Genomic DNA, 20,043 nt, shown 5'->3' on the forward strand with positions numbered 1-20,043 from the left:
GTATATCTTCTGAATATGTATATATTTTCATATATATGATCCTAGCATACTCCGCTTTTCTGGGGAATAATAGCCGTGCTGTGTGCTCTGGCTGTGGTGGCTTTGATTGTTGCCATCGTCATTGTGAAGAAGATCGTGCAAGTGAAGCCTCAAGACACCGCTCCATCCACATCCACTCCAGTGACGCATATTTCAAATGTTGGACTAAACTTTTAAACAAAAAGCTTATTTTAAATTTGTTGTTGACGAATGTCATTTCGCATTATACTGTCGGTTTAGCGCTGCATAAAAAACTCTAATAGAGAGTTATTATTGGCTGCTTGGTAGAAAATCGTCATTAACTATTCTAATGTTTAACTTTGTGAGTGTATATCAAATATTTTATAAGAAGGTATATAGATTTGTCTGTGTTAAGATTTATGTCGGGAACACATCTAGCTGACCTCTTATTCTATATCATCTGATAATGTTAATTCGTTGATATCATATTGGATTATATGAGGTAAATCTGTTGAAAAATGATTTCGATTTTCTCGAACAGTTTACGGCTTATCTCAGTGAAGCTATTGGCCATCAACAGTAAAACCGGAAATATCATAAGTATATTTAATCAAAATTGCGAGATTAAATGCCAGTAATAAAAATACGTAATGGATTCATTTATAATGTATGTACACACGTTGGTTGAAATGTCATGATTTAATTTTCACAAACACAAAATTTATGCTTTTATTATGTACCACTGACACAATTTTAAATACTTTTTAACGAGGTATTAAGTCATCAAATATAAAATATTGAATATCCAATAAAAACTACGCCGCTATCTTACCCCATATCTCGTTTATGTAAGAAATCAGACAGTAAGAATTATTCAAGACATCGCCTTAAGAAACAAAAGTACTTGGTGCGAAAGCAATGTATAATTGTCTGTATCCTTAGCATGAAATTCACTTACACCCCTGTCTAAACAGCTGTTTTAAAGAAAGTATACGATTAAATCTTCACAAAATCGTTCTTATCTGCTATTTTAAAACGTGATGTTTTGTATTCGGTAAGGGGTTCATAACAATAAGTTTCTAATGTTCTCAACAATGAACTGATCGACCCAATCTCACTGAGTATGTCCTCAACTGGAATATTTATATTTTTTATGTTATATTGACAACTGTAGCCTGTCTGAAGTGTCATGTCTTCATGGTGAAAAACATATGCTTTTGCGCATTCTCTTGTAGCCATGGTTTAAGAAAGGAAATTGAGTGTTTTACTTGAAAAATAAGAACACATAATATAAAATGTCGAGAAACGTTATATATGTAACACAAAATACAGAAACACTATAATACAGAAATGGCTAAACCATGAATAGTGTAAACTGTCAGTAGATTAAAAAATATTGTATAATTGTGAAAATTATATAGGATATAATACAAACAGTGTATCGGAATAATTTAGTTATCGAGAACTGCAGAAGTTTGCATTCATCAGCATTAATTTGTAATATGCCCAATATACTAAGAAACGGATACAAAGTGGTAGAACCTTCGCACTTTAAGAAAGTTTAAATTAAGTTTTATTTCTAAAAGTGTATTATTCTTTCTTTTACTACCTTCCTTTGAATCGCTGTGAATAATAACTTGAAACAACATGTTGCTCTTTCTCGCGTAACTGCATAAATTACGAGACAATACCATAAACCTATTTAATTAGCAATTACCTTTACTATGCAGCCTATTTATTAAAATCTTATGATTAAGCTAAAAAAAAATGTATGCATCACGCTGATAACAAAGTGACTGAAATAAAATGTTATACAACGGCGTCTTTTGTAAATTGGTGTCCAAAATGAAAAATCGCGTTGCATGGAAATAGATCAGATGTTATGGTGTTAATCTTTGGTGAGTTGATTAATCAGATCGTCGACGCGTCGTCAACGAATTGCTGCTGACGCGACGATGACGATGACAATTTCGAGTCGACGAAAAGTTGACGAATTTTTTACCGTACCCTCATTCGATATTTTTTTAACACACCATTTCTGTTTTCCGCTCAACTGAAACGAGCTTTTATTATTGGATAAAACAACCCCTTTAAACCAATCAGCGATCGTAATATGGATGTGTATAGGCAATTCAAGATGTCGGTCAGAAACGAATTTGTTTTAAGTGGTCTAGAAACTATTATCATAAGGTCCATATTTAAGTAGATATTTTCATATTCTTCGATAATGATCATAAAAGTTGTTCTTTTGAAATAAAATAACTTTTTAAAGATCTGTTTTTATTTACCAATCTTGTTGTTGACTTGTTGTTATTGGGGTTTAACGCCGTTTTCAACACAGTACGTAACATTGCAGCCACAAGATTTTTCACTTATTCGAACACGAAGCAAGATGTTTTAGCATTTATTCATTATTACATCACAAAACACATAAGGAATAGTCATGATAACGATATGTTTGATTAAATATATCAATATAATGTTAATATAAAAAAACTGATTAAAATATTAAAAACTTCATGTTTTGTTAAAGATGCTGATTACTCGATTAATCGCTGATTATGGCCTCCGATTAATCGACTCGGTTTTGGGGAACCGATTGCAACCACTAGTGTTAATTCATTCATCCCGTTTGATGGTGACCTTCATTCGTAGCGCACTGATCCTTTTCCATCTTATAACTTTGACAATGCAGAAACATTTGAATGTAAAGGGACACGATTCTTCGGGGCTATGTTTGCGTGTTTTCGAAATCTAACAAAACGATATTCACGAATTCGAATCTATTCAAGGCCGATATAGAACACTTAATGCTTATTTGAATTTGTTCCCCGGCACTTAAAGTTTGAAACGTTGGAGTTGTTGCTGCTGCTAAATTAATAAAAACTAATATTTTACAAACTTAATTCTTGGTCTGTATGTACATGTATCTTTCCTCAGTAAAGTTACTTAATGTCTCATAAAATGAAAAATGATATTTCTGTTGGCGGTAGTAATAAAAAGATGATTTATTTGCTAATTGCAATTTTATAAGCTATCACTCACCATACAAAGAGTGATAGATGTGTTTATTTGTATGTTTGACCTGAAGCAATCACATGTTTATTTACACCAATACTCCATAAAATGTCATTTAACGAAACTTCTAGTTAAATATGACTGGTTAAGCATGAACAAATTAATTTGGTTATTCATACGAGCTAGCTGAATTCCTTTAGAAAAATGAACCTCTATTACAAACGAATCCAGTAAACCTTCAGTGCATATGATCTACTTGTTATTTTGTGATAAGTTGAAAATGGGTAAGTGATTACAATTGGAATTTAAAGTGATTTGTCCCGAGTGTTTTCACTCCTCACCTTTTGTACAAACACCGACATTTCCTTAGACGTATGAGTGTACTCGGGATGATTATTTTATCATCTTTCTCAAGATAATAATAATCTTGTATTGCATACGAATATACCGGTACACGTTGTGCTATGAACAAGGGTTTGCATGTTGCTATTTTGATTAATTAAAAACAAACACACGTTTAAATTTATAAACACAGTGAGGAACTGTTAGCTAAATGGCGGTATCTTTACGTTGACATGAATTTCGTTACAACACTCTATCGTCCAAAGTTGACAATCAAAACCCGGTATTTGACACCCAGCCATGTCATTTACAAAATTATGACGATTTGTAGAGATATATTAAGTGGGGTGATATGTTGTTCGCTTTGTCATCGAAGTACGGGCAGCAATTTTTTTTCCACGAGAAGTGATATGTTCGCTTTCCGATTCCGATAAGCCACTGTTACGTGACATTATGGTGCATAATAAAATCAACGAGCGTTAAATACAAGACTCCATCGGCATTTCGCTTAAAATTAAGCAAGTTTTTATATCGTATGACAAATCAGTATTTAGGCAATACAAAAGACGCATTTATGAATGTGGGTACTTGATTTGCATATGATGCTTTAATCTATAATATCTAAGCATGATCGAGAGATCTGATTTAATGAAATAAATAACGAGTTATTAGAAAGTATGCATCTACTTTTCTGTACGTATGTACTGTTCATGTTGAATACAATTATATGTATTTGATGCACAATTGTGTATACAATGCCGGGTCAACTGTGATAATTGGGCATCTACAAGATGTTAAGGCAAATAATGATATGATTTGCATTCCCCGGTTTAAAACAGGTACTCCTTTTAAATCATGTGTGTTTGTCTTGTGAATCTGTACTGTATGCAATTGACATTAATTTTTCGCTTGTCATGGGAATTTACCTCTAAGAGTTGACAATATGTGTAAACCGATAATGCAGTTTCCACAACAGTAGCCTTTTATACAACATTAACATAGTCTCATTATTTTCATATTGTATTAAATCTTGCATTTCTTATGTTGTGAATACACGTGAAATTTTCATTAAAATATAACAGAGAATTACATACAACTTTAGTGCGCTTTAACCTTGTATTAAGATGGTCATTTCAGAATTGCGCATAATGTATGCTAATCACATTCATCAGATTGAATCAGCAATTACATGCGTGATATAACCGTTCAAATTCAATATGGTTTAGTATCATCAGATAAATAATTTGATTTCTTTGTATAATGAAGTCGATAAGGAACAATACGATCGCTGTTTGTTACTTACTTACCGTCTATCAGTCTATTTAATGTCACGGTTTTAAGACATAAGCGTGTCTTCCGTGTGCCAGCTTTAGCAAATGAACTGAAACAGTTTTCATGAGTTTTTATTGACTCATTTTCTATTGAAAGATATAATTTAATGAAATTTAAGTATTCACAGATCCAGCGACGGATTGGCGGTAAATTCAAGTGCAAACAATCAGAGGAAGTGGGACAAGTTTTTTCCAAATCCTTGCAGCCTGTTAAACGCGTGTTATCAAACCTATGAAACAAACGAATTGTTGAAATATGTTATTTTTCCGAGCCTCTTACTATTAAAGTAGCATAATTGGGTGTAAAGTAATGTTGCAATCTTAAATATAATCACATTGCCGATGATTAATTTTGTATAAGTGTAAGTATAATTATGTGTTAATTGCAAAACGTCTGAATACATATTTAAAGGAAACCAGCCTTTACCGCGATCATTGTAAGAAAACAGTATTATTATGTTTTACGAGTCGTTTTGGTTTCTCGTTTAGCAACTGAATTTATTTATATGTGTTTATAGTTTAATTAACACACATTAGTGTTATTGAAGGATGAACATTGACTTTTTCAAGTTCATGTAAACCATATGGGTGCATCTGTTTAAGAACTTGTGTTGCTATGTGTTTTATGCAATTACGCTATTAATGTGTTTACTTAGTTTTACATCGACGGGCATTCATTTCGAATATTGACATATATAAAAACAAGAGCTGTGTTCGTGAAACACAATGCCCCTACTGCGCCGCTTTGAAGCCATATATTTTACCATTGACCTTAAAGGATGACCTTAACCTTTCACTACTCAAAATGTGCAGCTCCATGAGATACGAATGCATGCAAAATATGGAGTTGCTTTCTTCAATGTTGCGAAATTTGACCTTTGACCTTGAAGGATGACCTTGACCTTTCACCACTCAAAATGTGCAGTAACATGAGATACGTATGCGTGCCAAAAATCGAGTTGCTGTCTTTAAAATTACAAAATTTGACCTTTGAACTTTACCTTGAAGGATGACCTTGACCTTTCACCACTCACCATGTGCAGTTCCATGAGATACACAGCATGCCAAATATCAGGTTACTATCTTCAATATTGCAAAATTGTGACCTTTTACTTTGACGGATGACCTTGACTTTGACCTTTCACCACTCAAAATGTGCAGCTACATGTGATACGCATGCATGCCAAATATCAAGTTGATATATTCAATATTGCAAAATTTGACCTTTGACCTTGAAGGATGACCTTGACCATTACCACTCAAAATGTGCAGCTCCATGAGATACGCATGCATGCAAAATATCGAGTTGCTATCTTCAATATTGCAAAATTCGACCTTTGACCTTGACCTTGAAGGATTACCTTGACCTTTCACCACTCAAAATGTGCAACTCCAACAGATATGCATGAATGCCAAATATCAAGTTGCTATCTTCAATATTGCAAAAATTGACCTTTGACCTTGAAGGATGACCTTGACCTTTCACCACTCAAAATGTGCAGCTCCATGAGATACACATGCACGCCAAATATCAAGTTACTATCTTCAATATTGCAAAATTTGACCTTTGACCTTGACCTTTCTCCTTGAACTGAGACCTTGACCTTAACCTTTCACCACTCAAAATGTGCAGCTGCATTAGATACACATGCATGCCAAATATCAAGTTGCTATCATCAATATTGCAAAAGTTAGGGGCAATGTTAAAGTTTTCGGACCGGCGGACGGACGGACGGCCAAACGGACGGACTGACTGACGGACAAACGAACGGACGGACTGACGAACAGACAGATGGACAGTTAAAAAACTATATGCCACTTCAGGGGCATAAAAAAGTTATGGCGAAATTTAAAGTTTTCGGACGGACGGACAGATGCCATATATTTGACCTTAGACCTTGAAGGATGACCGTGACCTTTCACCTTTCAAAATGTGCAGCTCCATGAATTACACATGCATTCCAAATATCAAATTGCTATCTTCAATATTGAAAAAAAGTGGTGGCCAATGTTAAAGTTTACGGAAGGACGGACAGACATCATATATTTGACATTTGACCTTGAAGAATGTTATTGACCTTCACCTTTTACTCCTCCAAATGTGCAGCTCTATGAGATACACATGCATGCAAAATATCAAGTTGCTATCTTAAATATTGAAAAAGTTAAGGCCAATGTTAAATTTTTCGGACGGACAGACGCAATATAGTTGACATTCGACCTTGAAGGATTACCTTGACTTTCACCTTTCACCACTCAAAATGTTCAGCTCCATGAGATACACATGCATGACTAATATCAAGTTGCTATATTGAATATTGAAAAAGTTATGGCCAATGTAAAGTTTTCGGACGGACGGACAGACGCCATGTATTTGACATTTGACCTTGAAGGATGACTTTGACCTTCACATTTCACCACTCAAAATGTGCAACTCTATGAGATCCACATGTAAGCCAAATATCAAGTTGCTATGTTCAATATTTAAAAAGTTATGGCCATTAAAGTCTTCGGACGGACGGACAGACTGACACACTGACTGACTGACTGACTGACTGACTGACTGACTGACTGACTGACTGACTGACTGACTGACTGACTGACTGACTGACTGACTGACTGACTGATTGACTGACTGATTGACTCACTGACTGACGGACAGTTCAACTGCTATATGCCACCTTACCGGGGACATAAAAACGTGATTTATTCCCAATTAAACGAAAAATCATACTGATAATTATATCGATTGGATGACGCTTTATATACATTTAAGTCCTATTAGATAGTCTACAAGAAACCTGGGTTCTTATTTTTCACCCTAGACAGCAGGTATTTCAGAGTTTAAACATATTTATTTACAGCGAGCAGTTTCATACATTCAATGTCATAAAACCTTTATAAAAAATAACACGTTTTAATGGGATGAGAACGAAAGACAATGTTTCATACGGTTTAGTCCTTTGCCGGAAATATATACACGTGTATGGTTTAGTTAGAACATGATTACATTTTAAAATAATAAGTCAAGAAACACACTAGGCAAAAAGAGCAACGCCGATGACAGGGTGTAATTGTTATAGGGTATAGGACGAAAGTTGGAAGGTGTAGGAGATATGTGGGTGAAGTTTGGGGAAAATAGGAAGAGGTTTTGAAATAATATGTAGCAGATTTACGTCATACATCGCTTACTAACGATAATGAATTAATGGACTGCATCACCGGTTTTAGAATTGGTTAAGTAGTCACGAGTTTCGTCTCCAAATAGAATAGTGTCATGCATGGGACGGAATATGCAGATATCGTGTTTATAAATCCAACGCGGATATGTGCATACTGAGTGCATTCGAGAAAGTAATGTGATGGCGTTTCGTTCACAGAGAAACAGAGTTTATGTTATGATATTGCGTCTGAAAAGATGTTCCTTTAGGGCGCTAAACCTTTAGCGCGTATGCAACATTTGACAGCGTCTCGCACCGGATAAAAAAGGATTTGGAGTCGGTCGATCTATATTAAGGTGCCTTTTAAAGGAAAGGATTGATTCGGCGTGTCTGACATCATCGGGAAGATTATTCTATTCAGATACAGTAGATGGTATCGAATTTGAGTACAGAGATGTTCGGGCCTGAATTGTGTGAAGAATTTCTTAGAGAGTAATTGCTGCCTTAGCAAACTGTTGCGGCTAAAGAGATTGTAAGTATGTATGTACATTTATATTACTAGAGTTCATTTTATACATTAATACAAATGTATGTTTAAGTCTTCATTGACTTATGTCCGATCCTGGCTCATTATAAAGATCGTCTAATGGAACTAGAGGCGGGCATCCAAATAATATTCGAGCGGCTTCCGTTTCGATATTTTCTAGTTTGTCTGTTTCAAATTGTGCACAATTATATATAAAAAAATTGAATACTCAAGATTTGGTCTAACAAATGAAACGTACATTTTCTCCCGAGTGTTTCGGTCAATAACTATTTTTAATCGACGCATGATATGAACTTGTTTCCTGCATTTTCCTTTATAAAAGATATATGCGCACGCCAAGTACCGTCATTACAATGTGGCCATACCTCGTGGTCCTTGACGTTATTTTGGCTGCACACAAAGAAGAAAATTGTAAACATTGCCTCCGCTAAGAAACTTCAAATCCACGTAAGTATTTTATTATTTAATCTATTTTGACGAAATAAAGCGCAGGCTATGGGTAAAGTTGAGCACTATTCCCGGTAATATAAATATTTAACACCAGATGAGTAGTTTGGTCTATCATTCTAGGCAATGACTCAATGATGGTCAAAGCTTTAAGTAGTTATTTGCAAGCAATTGTGATCGGATTTACAAAAGCGACAAGAAACACATAACATTAACATTTATTTGACAGAAGTAAATATTCAGCACTTCCTTTACATTAAATACTGGACAAATTAAAACACACATTATGCACATGAATAAATATATATTTAAATGTCTGTTTTATCTCATTTCAAGCTACTTGATTGCAATCCCTCTAAAACAAGGAATTCTACAGAAAGGGGTTATCTGATTAAATTTCTTTCATGTCGAGTCCAAGTCTATAAGTAGGTAACAACTTGCTCTCGCTTCTTCTCGCAATATCCCACCGTACTCCTAATGTTCACCTAGCTACAGCATTTCGACTGGGACTGTGTGATGAGTAAACATTATATATAGTAATGCTCTGCATAGTCAGCGATTGATGAGATGGTTTATTATTTACGAGATATAAGGTTTGATTCGGATGTTGATGGACTAAAGGATACTAACCATTTATCGCCCCAGCTGGAGATTGTATCAATGTCTGTTGCAATATGGCTGCAGTTCCATTTGGCGAGTTTACGACCATGAAAAGATTAGTATAATAAATTAGTATCCTCAGTAAACAAATATATGTGTGCTTGTATACCAGCGATATTGTCATTTATATATACTAGAAACATAAGTGGACCTAGAATAGAGCCTTGGGGGACTCCGGCGAGCATTTCGATAGGACTTGAATGCGTTCCCGGTAAGTTTACTGTTTGCTTTCGATTAGAAAGATAATTACACAAACATATAAGATTCCTCGAATGACTGCTTGTTGTAGTTTGTATAATGTCCTTTGTGACATACTTTATTAAAAGCTTTACTTATATGGAAAAAATACATTTCTGACCTCGAGGCATTCGTCTAGGGCTCTGAAAAATATATTGTAATTATATGTAAGCTGATTCACAGTCGAATAACCAGCAGAAGCCAGACGGAGTGGGCGCAAAAAATGAAATTGAATGAAGAAAATTAAAAATGTGTTTATGTAATATTCTCTCAAAGACCTTCTCAATAGTATTTAACAATTATATATGTCGATAGTTAGACGCTACGGATGGATCACGCTTTTTGAAAATCGGACACACATAAGCAATTTTCCAACAAGAAGGTTTTTTTGTAGTATTTAGACAAGAGTTGAACATATCACACAATCGGTAGCTTAGTTGATACATTGACTCTTTAAGTATTCGATTATCAATTCCATCATGACCGGATGCTTTCCTAGCTTGAGGCATTTGATTGAGTCAATGACTTTTCCTGTATAATATGACTGTTACCGTTTGAGTTGGTCATAGGTGGAATATTGTGGTGGCTTTCGAAAGCAAAATACTTGTTCAGCATATCAGCTTTGCATGAGTCATTTGCTACAAAGATACGTTCTTTTGAATCGAATAGAGGTGGAATTGAAGTACTTACGTTAGTACGGATACATTTTCGAAGTGTTTTCGACCAGTCTTTAGCGAAAGATGACTTTAGTGTACGTGAACTGTTGTTAAAATATTTGTTGTTGTTTTTTAAATTACGTAAAAGTAATGCGACCTCATTCCTGACACGCCGGATATGTGACCTGTGCATATCACTATTTAATTGTTTAGCTGTTCTGTATGGACGTTTTTGTTGTCGGATTTGTGCCTGTATGTTTTTATTTAGCCAGGGAATGTCATGAGAGCGTATAAAGCAAAGAAAATAGAGGAGCAAATAGGTAAATGATTATAAGATGCTGATATGTTTGGTATCATTATAATGATATTTGAGTTTATGTTGGGTGTATTCACTAGTACATGATAATAACTTAGGATTAATATCTTAGCATGGAATCAGTACACTTGCAAATAGTATCATTTTTAAAAGTACAGTAGAAAGAGTATACAAATCATTATAGATAGATTTTGCTTACCAATATTAAGTTACGTAATCGTACAATCAAACATATACACATGTGGAAGCACATCGCAAATTGCATAAATATGGTAGAACATACTATACAGTAATAAAATGTGTTATACAGAACAACAGTAGCTAAAGTGACATCTTAAATGAACAAACAAGGCACACTGTAGTTATATATGGACAGTGGTTTTTGCATTGAATTTTACATTTTACACGTGCTTTGGTACCTGACAAGTTTGCGATTACACGTACGCACATTACCAGGCCCCAGCCACGCACCCACGCACACACACACACACATTGTCGGAACGACTGACATATTCGCCATACGTATTTACGAGAGGACACGATAGGCTTGGAGTAAACTCGTCAATCATACAGGGTTGGATCACTGACCCTGTCTCCAGAATGGTGGAGCATATCCAAAAGATTCTACTAGTAAAAACGATTAAGTGATGTCATCATTATTATTTTAGTTGAGGGATTTGCAGAAAGTTTGTTTTTTGTTAACAAAGTTTAAAGAAAGCATTACCGGGGACGGAACTCTTAGTACCTTTAGAAGCGGTGCTTGCCGTTTTTAAGGGCGCCGTGATGTTCCTGTCACGATATCATCAAAGGTTATGGATTCGGAATAAATACGCCGTGTAGAGGGTAGTATTCCATCGAGGTAAATGGAATGTCGACCATGTTATCAAAATCTTTGTTAAAGTCGGTAACAATGCTTAGTAGCACGATGATACGAATATCTTAACCAGAGATAAAAAAATGAACGATAAAGACATTCCCTACCTGAACAGAAAAGGAAGATAACGTTCATTTTTTGTGACACGGAACTGTTTATAGAGCACACATAGATCAGAACAGAAAAACTAACGACTCTGACGAAATGCGTGAATGAGTATCTCGTAATCAAATGCATGCGATTTAAATTTAGAGGGTAATATTTATATTCTGCCATTGTTAAAGTCCTATTTAGATTTGTATTGATCCGCTGTTCGGATTTCAGACTTAAATTCCGCTGCTTGTTATGACATATTCTGTTCATTTATGTTAGCCCATGATTGTACGTTACTTTTGTCAAAATCATCTTTCAAGTCTTCAAATTAAAGGTGCCTTTTCACAGATTTTGGCATTTTTTAACTTATTCATAAAAAGGCTTTATATCGATAAATGTAAACATTGGATCGTAAAAGCTCCAGTAAAAAATCAAGAATAAAATTTAAAAAAGGAAAAGAACATTGCCCGGACCAGGTTTCGAACCAGTGACCCCTGGAGTCCTGCCAGAGTCCTGAAGTAAAAACGCTTTAGCCTACTGAGCTATTCCGCCGAGTACATTTACTTGACGTATTTTATACCTTATATAAGCAATCTTCGTAGTTTCACAAAATTTAACGACAAAAACAGAACTCTCCAAATTATTCAATCGTTTCGCGTTGCAACGCTTTATAATTTTTAGGTTTTAAAATCGTCAAAAGATGCATATAATGGTTATATTAGACCATGGTAAATGTTCAGTATTACTGTTTCCTCACAAATATCATAACTAAAACGAAAATTTGCGATTCTGAAATAACTTTTTTCAATTTTGTCAATTTACCAAAGCGTGAAAAGATCTCTTTAATGTACTATATTATGATGAAAACATTACGCACTACTATTTGGGACACATATATCTAAGACTAGTCTGCAAAATTATAATAAACCTTGAGGTGACGGTGAGGAATTTGAATATTTGTGTGTCTTATAAGATGTAGATCAACGGAAAATGCAGAACTAAGGTTTTAACAAACTCGTTTGGACAGAAATATGCCAATAATGCATTCACTAGAAACATACTGGCAATAAACAAACGTTTGGTCATTAATCATATTTAGTTGGTTCAAAGAGAAGGACTCTGTGACAATACTTATATTCTTAGTTTTCATCAAAAAGAGCAGATGTTTGATTTCAGTACAAGCTACATCGAAGGTGGGTTGGATAACAGATGTGACATCAGAATGAAAATTTGAAAAAGTACCTCCATTAACCTAAAGGATTTCTGAATAGACTTCAAGTTGAAGGCATACCTGATGTTCGGACGCAAACCGTCATCATTAATTGTGTGTCCAATTGTACGGATAACATATAACAAAAAACATCTTATGACGATACTATAAGAAATATTTAATGAGTAAAACCGAACAATTGTCATATCTGTCGATATCAAAGTGAGAGTTGTGAAAGTTGTGCCACTGGATGAAACGATTACCGAACAATAATAATAAACCAACAACTTCAAGCTTAACACGCACAGCATTTCCTATATAAATAACCAATGACACCCGTATGTTAAAAGCACATGCAAGGAAGACCCAACTAACTTTATTGCCGGAATAAATGTACACGTTCTAGGCGATAATATAACATGTATGTATAAAAAAAGGTAATGTAAGGCGTATTTATTAATACAATCGCTATGACCAATTACACAATCATAGGTTTATAGATCAGTGTGTGGTCTGTTCGCGAGATAATCCCTTATTTTGGGAATGCGCTCTGTGTTCCTCCGGTTCTCAGCCAATCGCGTGTAGTTGTTGAGAAGAGGCCGATCTGACGGTGCCACGTGGGCTTCAGTGTGCTCGATATACACGTGCAGCGCGAGGTCAGCGAGCGTTAGCTGAAAATACAATATCTTTGTTTGGACTATGTAGCCGATAGATCTTGTCAATCTCACAAACCGCATAATCTCGGTTGAAATTGTACATGGTTGGTTCAATCGTTGTCGAATGTGATAAGGCTACGGTATATACGTTTTCTAACAAGTTCGTGATAACTTAATATTTACCATTTATACAATATTGTAACATGACAATAAAAATACGATATGGTTGTTCATATGGTCATATGGTCTAAGCACATTTCTTTTATTTGTTTGCACAATGCACGCATACCCCATCGCCGACAGCGAAATTATCTCTACCTCCCTCTGCAACGAGGTTCTCGAGAAACTGCAGATACTTCGGACAGTTCTCCTTGTAGAACTCCGCCTTGACTCTTGCCTGCAAAACAAAAAGTAAATCGCAAAATCATGCTCAAATACTCATAAAATTATATCACTGGTGTCAACACTGACCGCGCAAATGCGGTTATATGGTTTAAATATGTTCTAGTAGTCGATTTAGTAGACAATTGACAAAATACTTTTCTGGTAAAGCACAACTGTGGTCATATGGTTAAAATATGTTCTAATGGTCGATTTAGTAGACAATTGACAAAATACTTCTCTGGTAAAGCGCAACTGTGGTCATATGGTTTAAATATGTTCTTGCAGTCGATTTAGTAGACAATTGACAAAATACTTCTCTGGTAAAGCACAACTGTGGTAATATGGTTTAAATATGTTCTAGTAGTCGATTTAGTAGACAATTGACAAAATACTTTTCTGGTAAAGCACAACTGTGGTAATATGGTTTTAATATGTTCTAGAAGTCGATTTAGTAGACAATTGACAAAATACTTTTCTGGCAAAGCACAACTGTGGTCATATGGTTTAAATATGTTCTAGTAGTCGATTTAGTAGAGAATTGATAAAATACTTATCTGATAAAGCTAACAGTTTGCGCTGTTGCATTTAGGACACCACTTTTTCTTCTAGCCGTTCTCCCCGAAAAATGTTCGAATTACAAAGAATATGAAAATCGGCCACCCATAGGGGCAAAAATTGCAAGTGATATCTGGGTCTTATGTTTAAGTGCGACGGGGCCCTTCGAGCATTTCTGTATTCGCATGGCTTTAAATTACATTCACAATAGTACATTAAACCAGTAATACTTTTAATGTAATGTTATAGATTGTGTATCCAAGATAATAGTTCTTATAGTGTATACCCTTTCTGTCGCGTTTGGAGTTTCCTGAAATTTAAGCACTCCGGAGAAAATATCCACAACTGTCTCTATGATCTGGTCTACCAACGCCATCTCTTGTGCGTTCTTACCATACAGATCTGGAAACATTGAATATACATAAAGGCACGGTAAATGATTGTTGTTCAATAAATTTACATTTCACTATTGAGAGCTGATTATCTAAAATAGTTTTGTCATATTCATTTAGACATAAAATGTAAAAGCCTGTCGTTTTGAGTAACGATTTGAAACAATGCATTTTTCATTGCATTTTTACAATCGTTCAGAATCTTTCTTTTCGGTCTGAAACATAACATGTGATATGATTATATAAAACAATTCTACATATATGTCGTTAACATTACTGTTACATATTTATGTCTGACAAAACGAGTGCTAATAAAAACAAGGGCTGTTTGTAAAACACGCATGCCCCCCATATGGGCTCTCAGTTGTAGTGACAGCCATTTTGTAAATATGTTTTTTGTCACTGTGACCTTGACCTTTGACCTAGTGACCTGAAAATCAATAGGGGTCATCTGCGAGTCATGATCAATGTACCTATGAAGTTTCATGATCCTAGCCATAAGCTTTCTTGAGTTATCATCGGGAAACCATTTTACTATTTCGGGTCACTGTGACCTTGACCTTTGACCTAGTGACCTCAAAATCAATAGGGGTCATCTGCCAGTCATGATCAATGTACCTTTCAAGTTTCATGATCCTAGGCATAAGCGTTCTTGAGTTATCATCCGGAAACCATTTTACTATTTCGGGTCACCGTGACCTTGACCTTTGACCGAGTGACCTGAAAATCAATAGGGGTCATCTGCGAGTCATGATCAATCTACCTATCAAGTTTCATGATCCTAGGCATAAGCATTCTTGAGTTATCATCCAGAAACCATTTTACTATTTCGGGTCACCGTGACCTTGACCTTTGACCTGAAAATCAATAAGGGTCATGTGCCAGTCATGATCAATGTACCTATGAAGTTTCATGATCCTAGGCATAAGCGTTCTTGAGTTATCATCCGGAAACCATTTTACTATTTCGGATCACCGTGACCTTGACCTTTGACCTAGTGACCTGAAAATCAATAGGGGTCATCTGCCAGTCATGATCAAACTACCTATCAAGTTTCATGATCCTAGGCATAAGCGTTCTTGAGTTATCATCCGGAAACCATTTTACTATTTCGGGTCACCGTGACCTTGACCTTTGACCTAGTAACCTGAAAATCAATAGGGGCCATTTGCGATAGTTGATCAATCTACCTATCAAGTTTCATGATCCTAGGCATAAGCGTTCTTGAGTTATCATCCGGAAACCACCTGGTGGACGGACCGACCGACCGACCAACCGACATGTGCAAAGCAATATACCCCCTCTTCTTCGAAGGGGGTCATAAAAATCATAGCGATTAATACACATTTTGAAAACATCTTATGATATACATGTAATTACCAAATTTCCTGGCCAGGTAGCGAGTTATCGCCATGCTCTGTGTGATGTTCGTCCGCCCGTCAACCTCGAGCACTGGTACGACATACTGGGGCATTGCTGGAATATTTAATATTTTCTTGTAAGCAAATATGAGCCGCGCTCAGACTCTGTGAAAACCGGGCTTCATACATGTTCGTAAAAAGTCATCCGAGATTAGCCTGTGCAATCCGCAGAGACTTATCATGGACGAAACTTTCCGCTTGTATGGTATTTTTCGTTAAAATGAAGTCTCTTTAACGACAAATCGGTTTAAGCGGAAAGTGTCGTCTCAGATTAGCCTGTGCGGACTGAATCTGAGAAGACACTTTACACCCATGCAATAAGCCCAGTTTTCCCAGAACGAGACTCATGTGATTCGAGTCCCTGAATGCGACCTTTACGCATGTCCGTCCTTATTACATGTCAAAGTTATAAGAACAAATGCGAACACAAGTTAAGGTACATGATATTTAAAAGCACCAGTCACTCACTGTATTTAATACCGGGCCACTCTTTGAAGAAGTCTATCCTACGGTCGACAAAGCTTTGACCCGCTGCTGTGAACATCATTCGAGATAGTTCACCACGGCCTCTCCAGTCGAAATAAAACAATTTATAGCTGTGATCTTCTGAAATCCGCAACATGCAAAACGGTTAACCAATCAGATGTTAACGATTTCTTCGTGAGTTCCTCTCCTCTTGAAATACTAAATATACATTTAAGATCAATATGTTTGTCAAGAAAGGGCTCGAAATAATATTAAAAGAAAAAAGTTGGTGCTAAGAATGTTTAATACTTCAAATATTGCATCTTAAAGGGACCGTTTTGCGTTTTGGTAAACTGACAAAATTGAAAAGAATCGTTTCTGATTCGCAAATTTTCGTTTTGATAATTGTGAGGAAACAGTAATACTGAACATTTACCATGCTCTAAACAGGTGGGCACGCGTATACAGGATCTTACCGCGTTTAAGTGAGAAAGTTGTTGCAAAACTTCAAAGATGGCGTCGTTTGTTGGATTTTCTTAAAGGAAGGGAGGATATTTTCACCCGGTAAGCCCCTTTGTATTTATAATTATTTTAAATGAATACGCCGTTTCGGATCTCCGGTGTGTGTGCTTCCCTCCGTTTTTTGTTTCAAGATCGTAGACGTCGGGATAAAAAAGTTATTGAGGGAAAACCGTCCACAAATCTGTTGTCTACTTACGGGACGTTCGAGAAATTGGATGTACAAATATCATTTTCTCTTATAATACACAGTATTGACACACGTGAACAGTAAAATATAAATAAAATCATGATTGTTTCATTTTACCGACGCCGTTTTATCACTGATAATTAATTTATTGGCAAACATTATTGGTTTAACCCCCTTATTCGGAACTGACTTTCTTTTAAGCACATTTTGGGACCTGACTTCCAAATGACAAACAGCTCTTTCATATGTAAAAGAGCTTGACATGATATACCTACCCATCTTAAATAAAGTGTATATGTGTACTTCAATATTATAGTTTTATAGCATGCTACGTGGTGCAATATAAGTGTTTTCTTAATCACGTTACTTACTGTTAAATAATAATAATCCTGTTCGAAAAACCTGCCGACCAATTGAATCAGTTCACCTATTTTCAAGAAGATGGGTTGTGTGGTGGCTGATGTACGAGATAATAGAACGTTTATCTGTCAGTAATATTATAATTAATTCCATGTATTTTATGACGTGTCGACCTTATTCTGCTATGAACTTTTTTAACCATTCTTTTACTGTCTTTTCAGATGATGCAGGTTAAAGGGCGAAAATAAGTGCATCTTTCGTTGCAGCATATGTAATGAGGAATTTTACATCAGGGGAGGATTGAGATATCATGCCCCATTCATGGACCACATGAGTTTAAATGTAGAATATGCAAGAAAGAATCCTTCAACAGAGCCGGACTAAAACAGCAAATAAAAAACACGAACATAACAAAACATGTACAGCTGATGTTTGTAGTGTTTTTGTTTTATTTATAAAGTCTAGATAGACACGTCTGACATATAATTGCTATGAGTGCTACTTACTTACACGTTTTATTCCGTATATGTCATGATGCTAGTTTCTCACTTTGTTATGAAAATAAACCATTATCTGTGTTACGTCATTTCTTCCTACGATGTCTCTGCATAAATTTTCAATTGTATTCAGCACTTACATACATGATAAAAAAGATTTGGGTCGGATTTAATTCGTTATGCATTTGACATATTAACATTACTAACGATTAGAAGGCAATGTTAGGAACAAACGAAATAATCTTTCTAAGTGAACCAATACTTTATTCCCCCAATACAACAGTCATAAATAATATGTATTCACATAGGTATAAAAGAGAAAAAACATACATGTATAAAAATTATATTGATCACTTCTACTGAAATCATATCGTGTATTGCATTTGCACAAATCTTTCTATCCACTACAAATTCACTTTTGCGATTATAATATAGTGACCAACTCAGAACTGGTTTAAACGAAGGTCGTTCAAAATGTGTCACATCAAAGTCACATACATGTATCAGTATCGTCATGGTAAAACGCGTCAAATGTCATTGTATTAAATAAACAATTCATATTTAAGTATCATAAAAAAAAACATCCACCAATATGCATCTTCTAAGCAGATGTCCGGTACTAGTATTCCAAATTGCTTCATGTATTCATAATCGCAACAATGGCAGTATTTGGTTACATCAACCTTATACTAGTATCAAACCGGCTTTACCCTCTTCTGTTTTTCATTACACTTTTATTGCACGTATATGTGATTGTTTGGCAAGGTACTTCGACGTAATCTTTTTGTTTGATTGGTGGGTTTTCATGTACCTATCGCATTCTAGAGCGGTACACTCTAAATCTTGGCATCCCCAACATATATAACTGGCGTCTAGATATCTGGAAATAGTAAGCATAGTATTCCGTTGGATGCATATTCAAACATAAGTATGTCCATATGTGTTAAAATAAACAGGTAAGAATTACACTGTGTTTACAATACCGTCGAATGTCTTATATTACACACACTAAATGTAAGCGTTAAGTACGCGATAAAACATATAATAATACAAATTAATAATAAAACAATTAATAGAAAAAAGAAAACTCTTGATTTCTTCAAGTGAAAATGTTTTCCAAGACATTCGCACCAATGCGGAATTCGTTCACGAAAGTTATTTCGCATAAAACCTTGTGACATAGGAAAGAGCTGTTAATTATTTAGAAGTCAGGTCCCAAAATCTGCTTAAAAAGAAGTTTAGTTCCAAAAATGGGGGTTAACCCGTTATAATTCGGCATTAAATGAATTAATAGACATAACAACGCGTCGAGATAATAAAATATTCGTGATTTATGTTATATTTTACTGTACACATGCACAAATACTGTTTATTATGAGAGAAAATGATATTCGAACATCCAACATCTCGAAGGTCAAGAAATTAAACAACAAATTTGTCGACGGTTTTGCTTCAATAACTTTTTTATTCCAACGTCTACGGTTTTGAAACAAAAAACCTAGGGGAGCACAAACACCGTAAAGCCGAAAGGGCTTATTCATTTAAAAGAAATATAAAAATAAACTGGCTTACCGGTGAAAATATCCACTACTCCTTCACGAAAAACACTGAAACGACGCCATCTTTGAAGTTTTGCAACAACTTTCTCACTTAAACGCGGTAAGCTCCCGTATACGCGTGCCCCCCTGTCTAAAATATCCATTATATGCATC

General features: G+C 35.4%; 4 protein-coding genes across 11 annotated transcripts in view; 1 reads left to right on the forward strand and 3 right to left on the reverse strand.

The window, feature by feature from the left end:
- The window catches only part of LOC127879074 (uncharacterized), a 192,044-nt gene extending 189,773 nt beyond the window's left edge, over positions 1–2,271 (forward strand). For both annotated transcript variants that reach the window (XM_052425684.1, XM_052425674.1), the window contains exon 13: positions 46–2,271. In XM_052425684.1, coding sequence (XP_052281644.1) covers positions 46–216 — 171 coding nt within the window. In that variant the 3' untranslated portion in view covers positions 217–2,271. The remainder of the gene's footprint in view (positions 1–45) is intronic.
- The window catches only part of LOC127879193 (uncharacterized), a 341,912-nt gene that overhangs the window by 127,634 nt on the left and 194,235 nt on the right, over positions 1–20,043 (reverse strand). The window lies entirely within an intron of this gene.
- The window catches only part of LOC127879101 (S-crystallin SL11-like), a 97,380-nt gene that overhangs the window by 70,161 nt on the left and 7,176 nt on the right, over positions 1–20,043 (reverse strand). For 3 of the 4 annotated variants that reach the window (XM_052425746.1, XM_052425777.1, XM_052425766.1), the window contains 5 exons: positions 16,769–16,906; positions 16,260–16,355; positions 14,774–14,889; positions 13,838–13,945; positions 13,331–13,563 (listed from right to left, as the gene is read on the reverse strand). In XM_052425746.1, the coding sequence (XP_052281706.1) occupies positions 13,387–13,563; positions 13,838–13,945; positions 14,774–14,889; positions 16,260–16,355; positions 16,769–16,906 (635 nt within the window). In that variant the 3' untranslated portion in view covers positions 13,331–13,386. Of the gene's footprint in view, positions 1–13,330; positions 13,564–13,837; positions 13,946–14,773; positions 14,890–16,259; positions 16,356–16,768; positions 16,907–20,043 lie in introns of those variants that run through there. The other variant, XM_052425757.1, reaches the window with a different exon arrangement.
- Positions 13,253–20,043, reverse strand: part of LOC127879229 (glutathione S-transferase-like) — a 252,638-nt gene continuing 245,847 nt past the window's right edge. Inside the window, exon 8 of the mRNA XM_052425972.1 lies at positions 13,253–13,384. The gene's annotated coding sequence lies outside the window, so the exon portion shown is untranslated. The remainder of the gene's footprint in view (positions 13,385–20,043) is intronic.

Source organism: Dreissena polymorpha, chromosome 1 (assembly GCF_020536995.1).
Source record: "Dreissena polymorpha isolate Duluth1 chromosome 1, UMN_Dpol_1.0, whole genome shotgun sequence".
Classification (NCBI taxonomy): Eukaryota; Metazoa; Mollusca; class Bivalvia; order Myida; family Dreissenidae; genus Dreissena; species Dreissena polymorpha.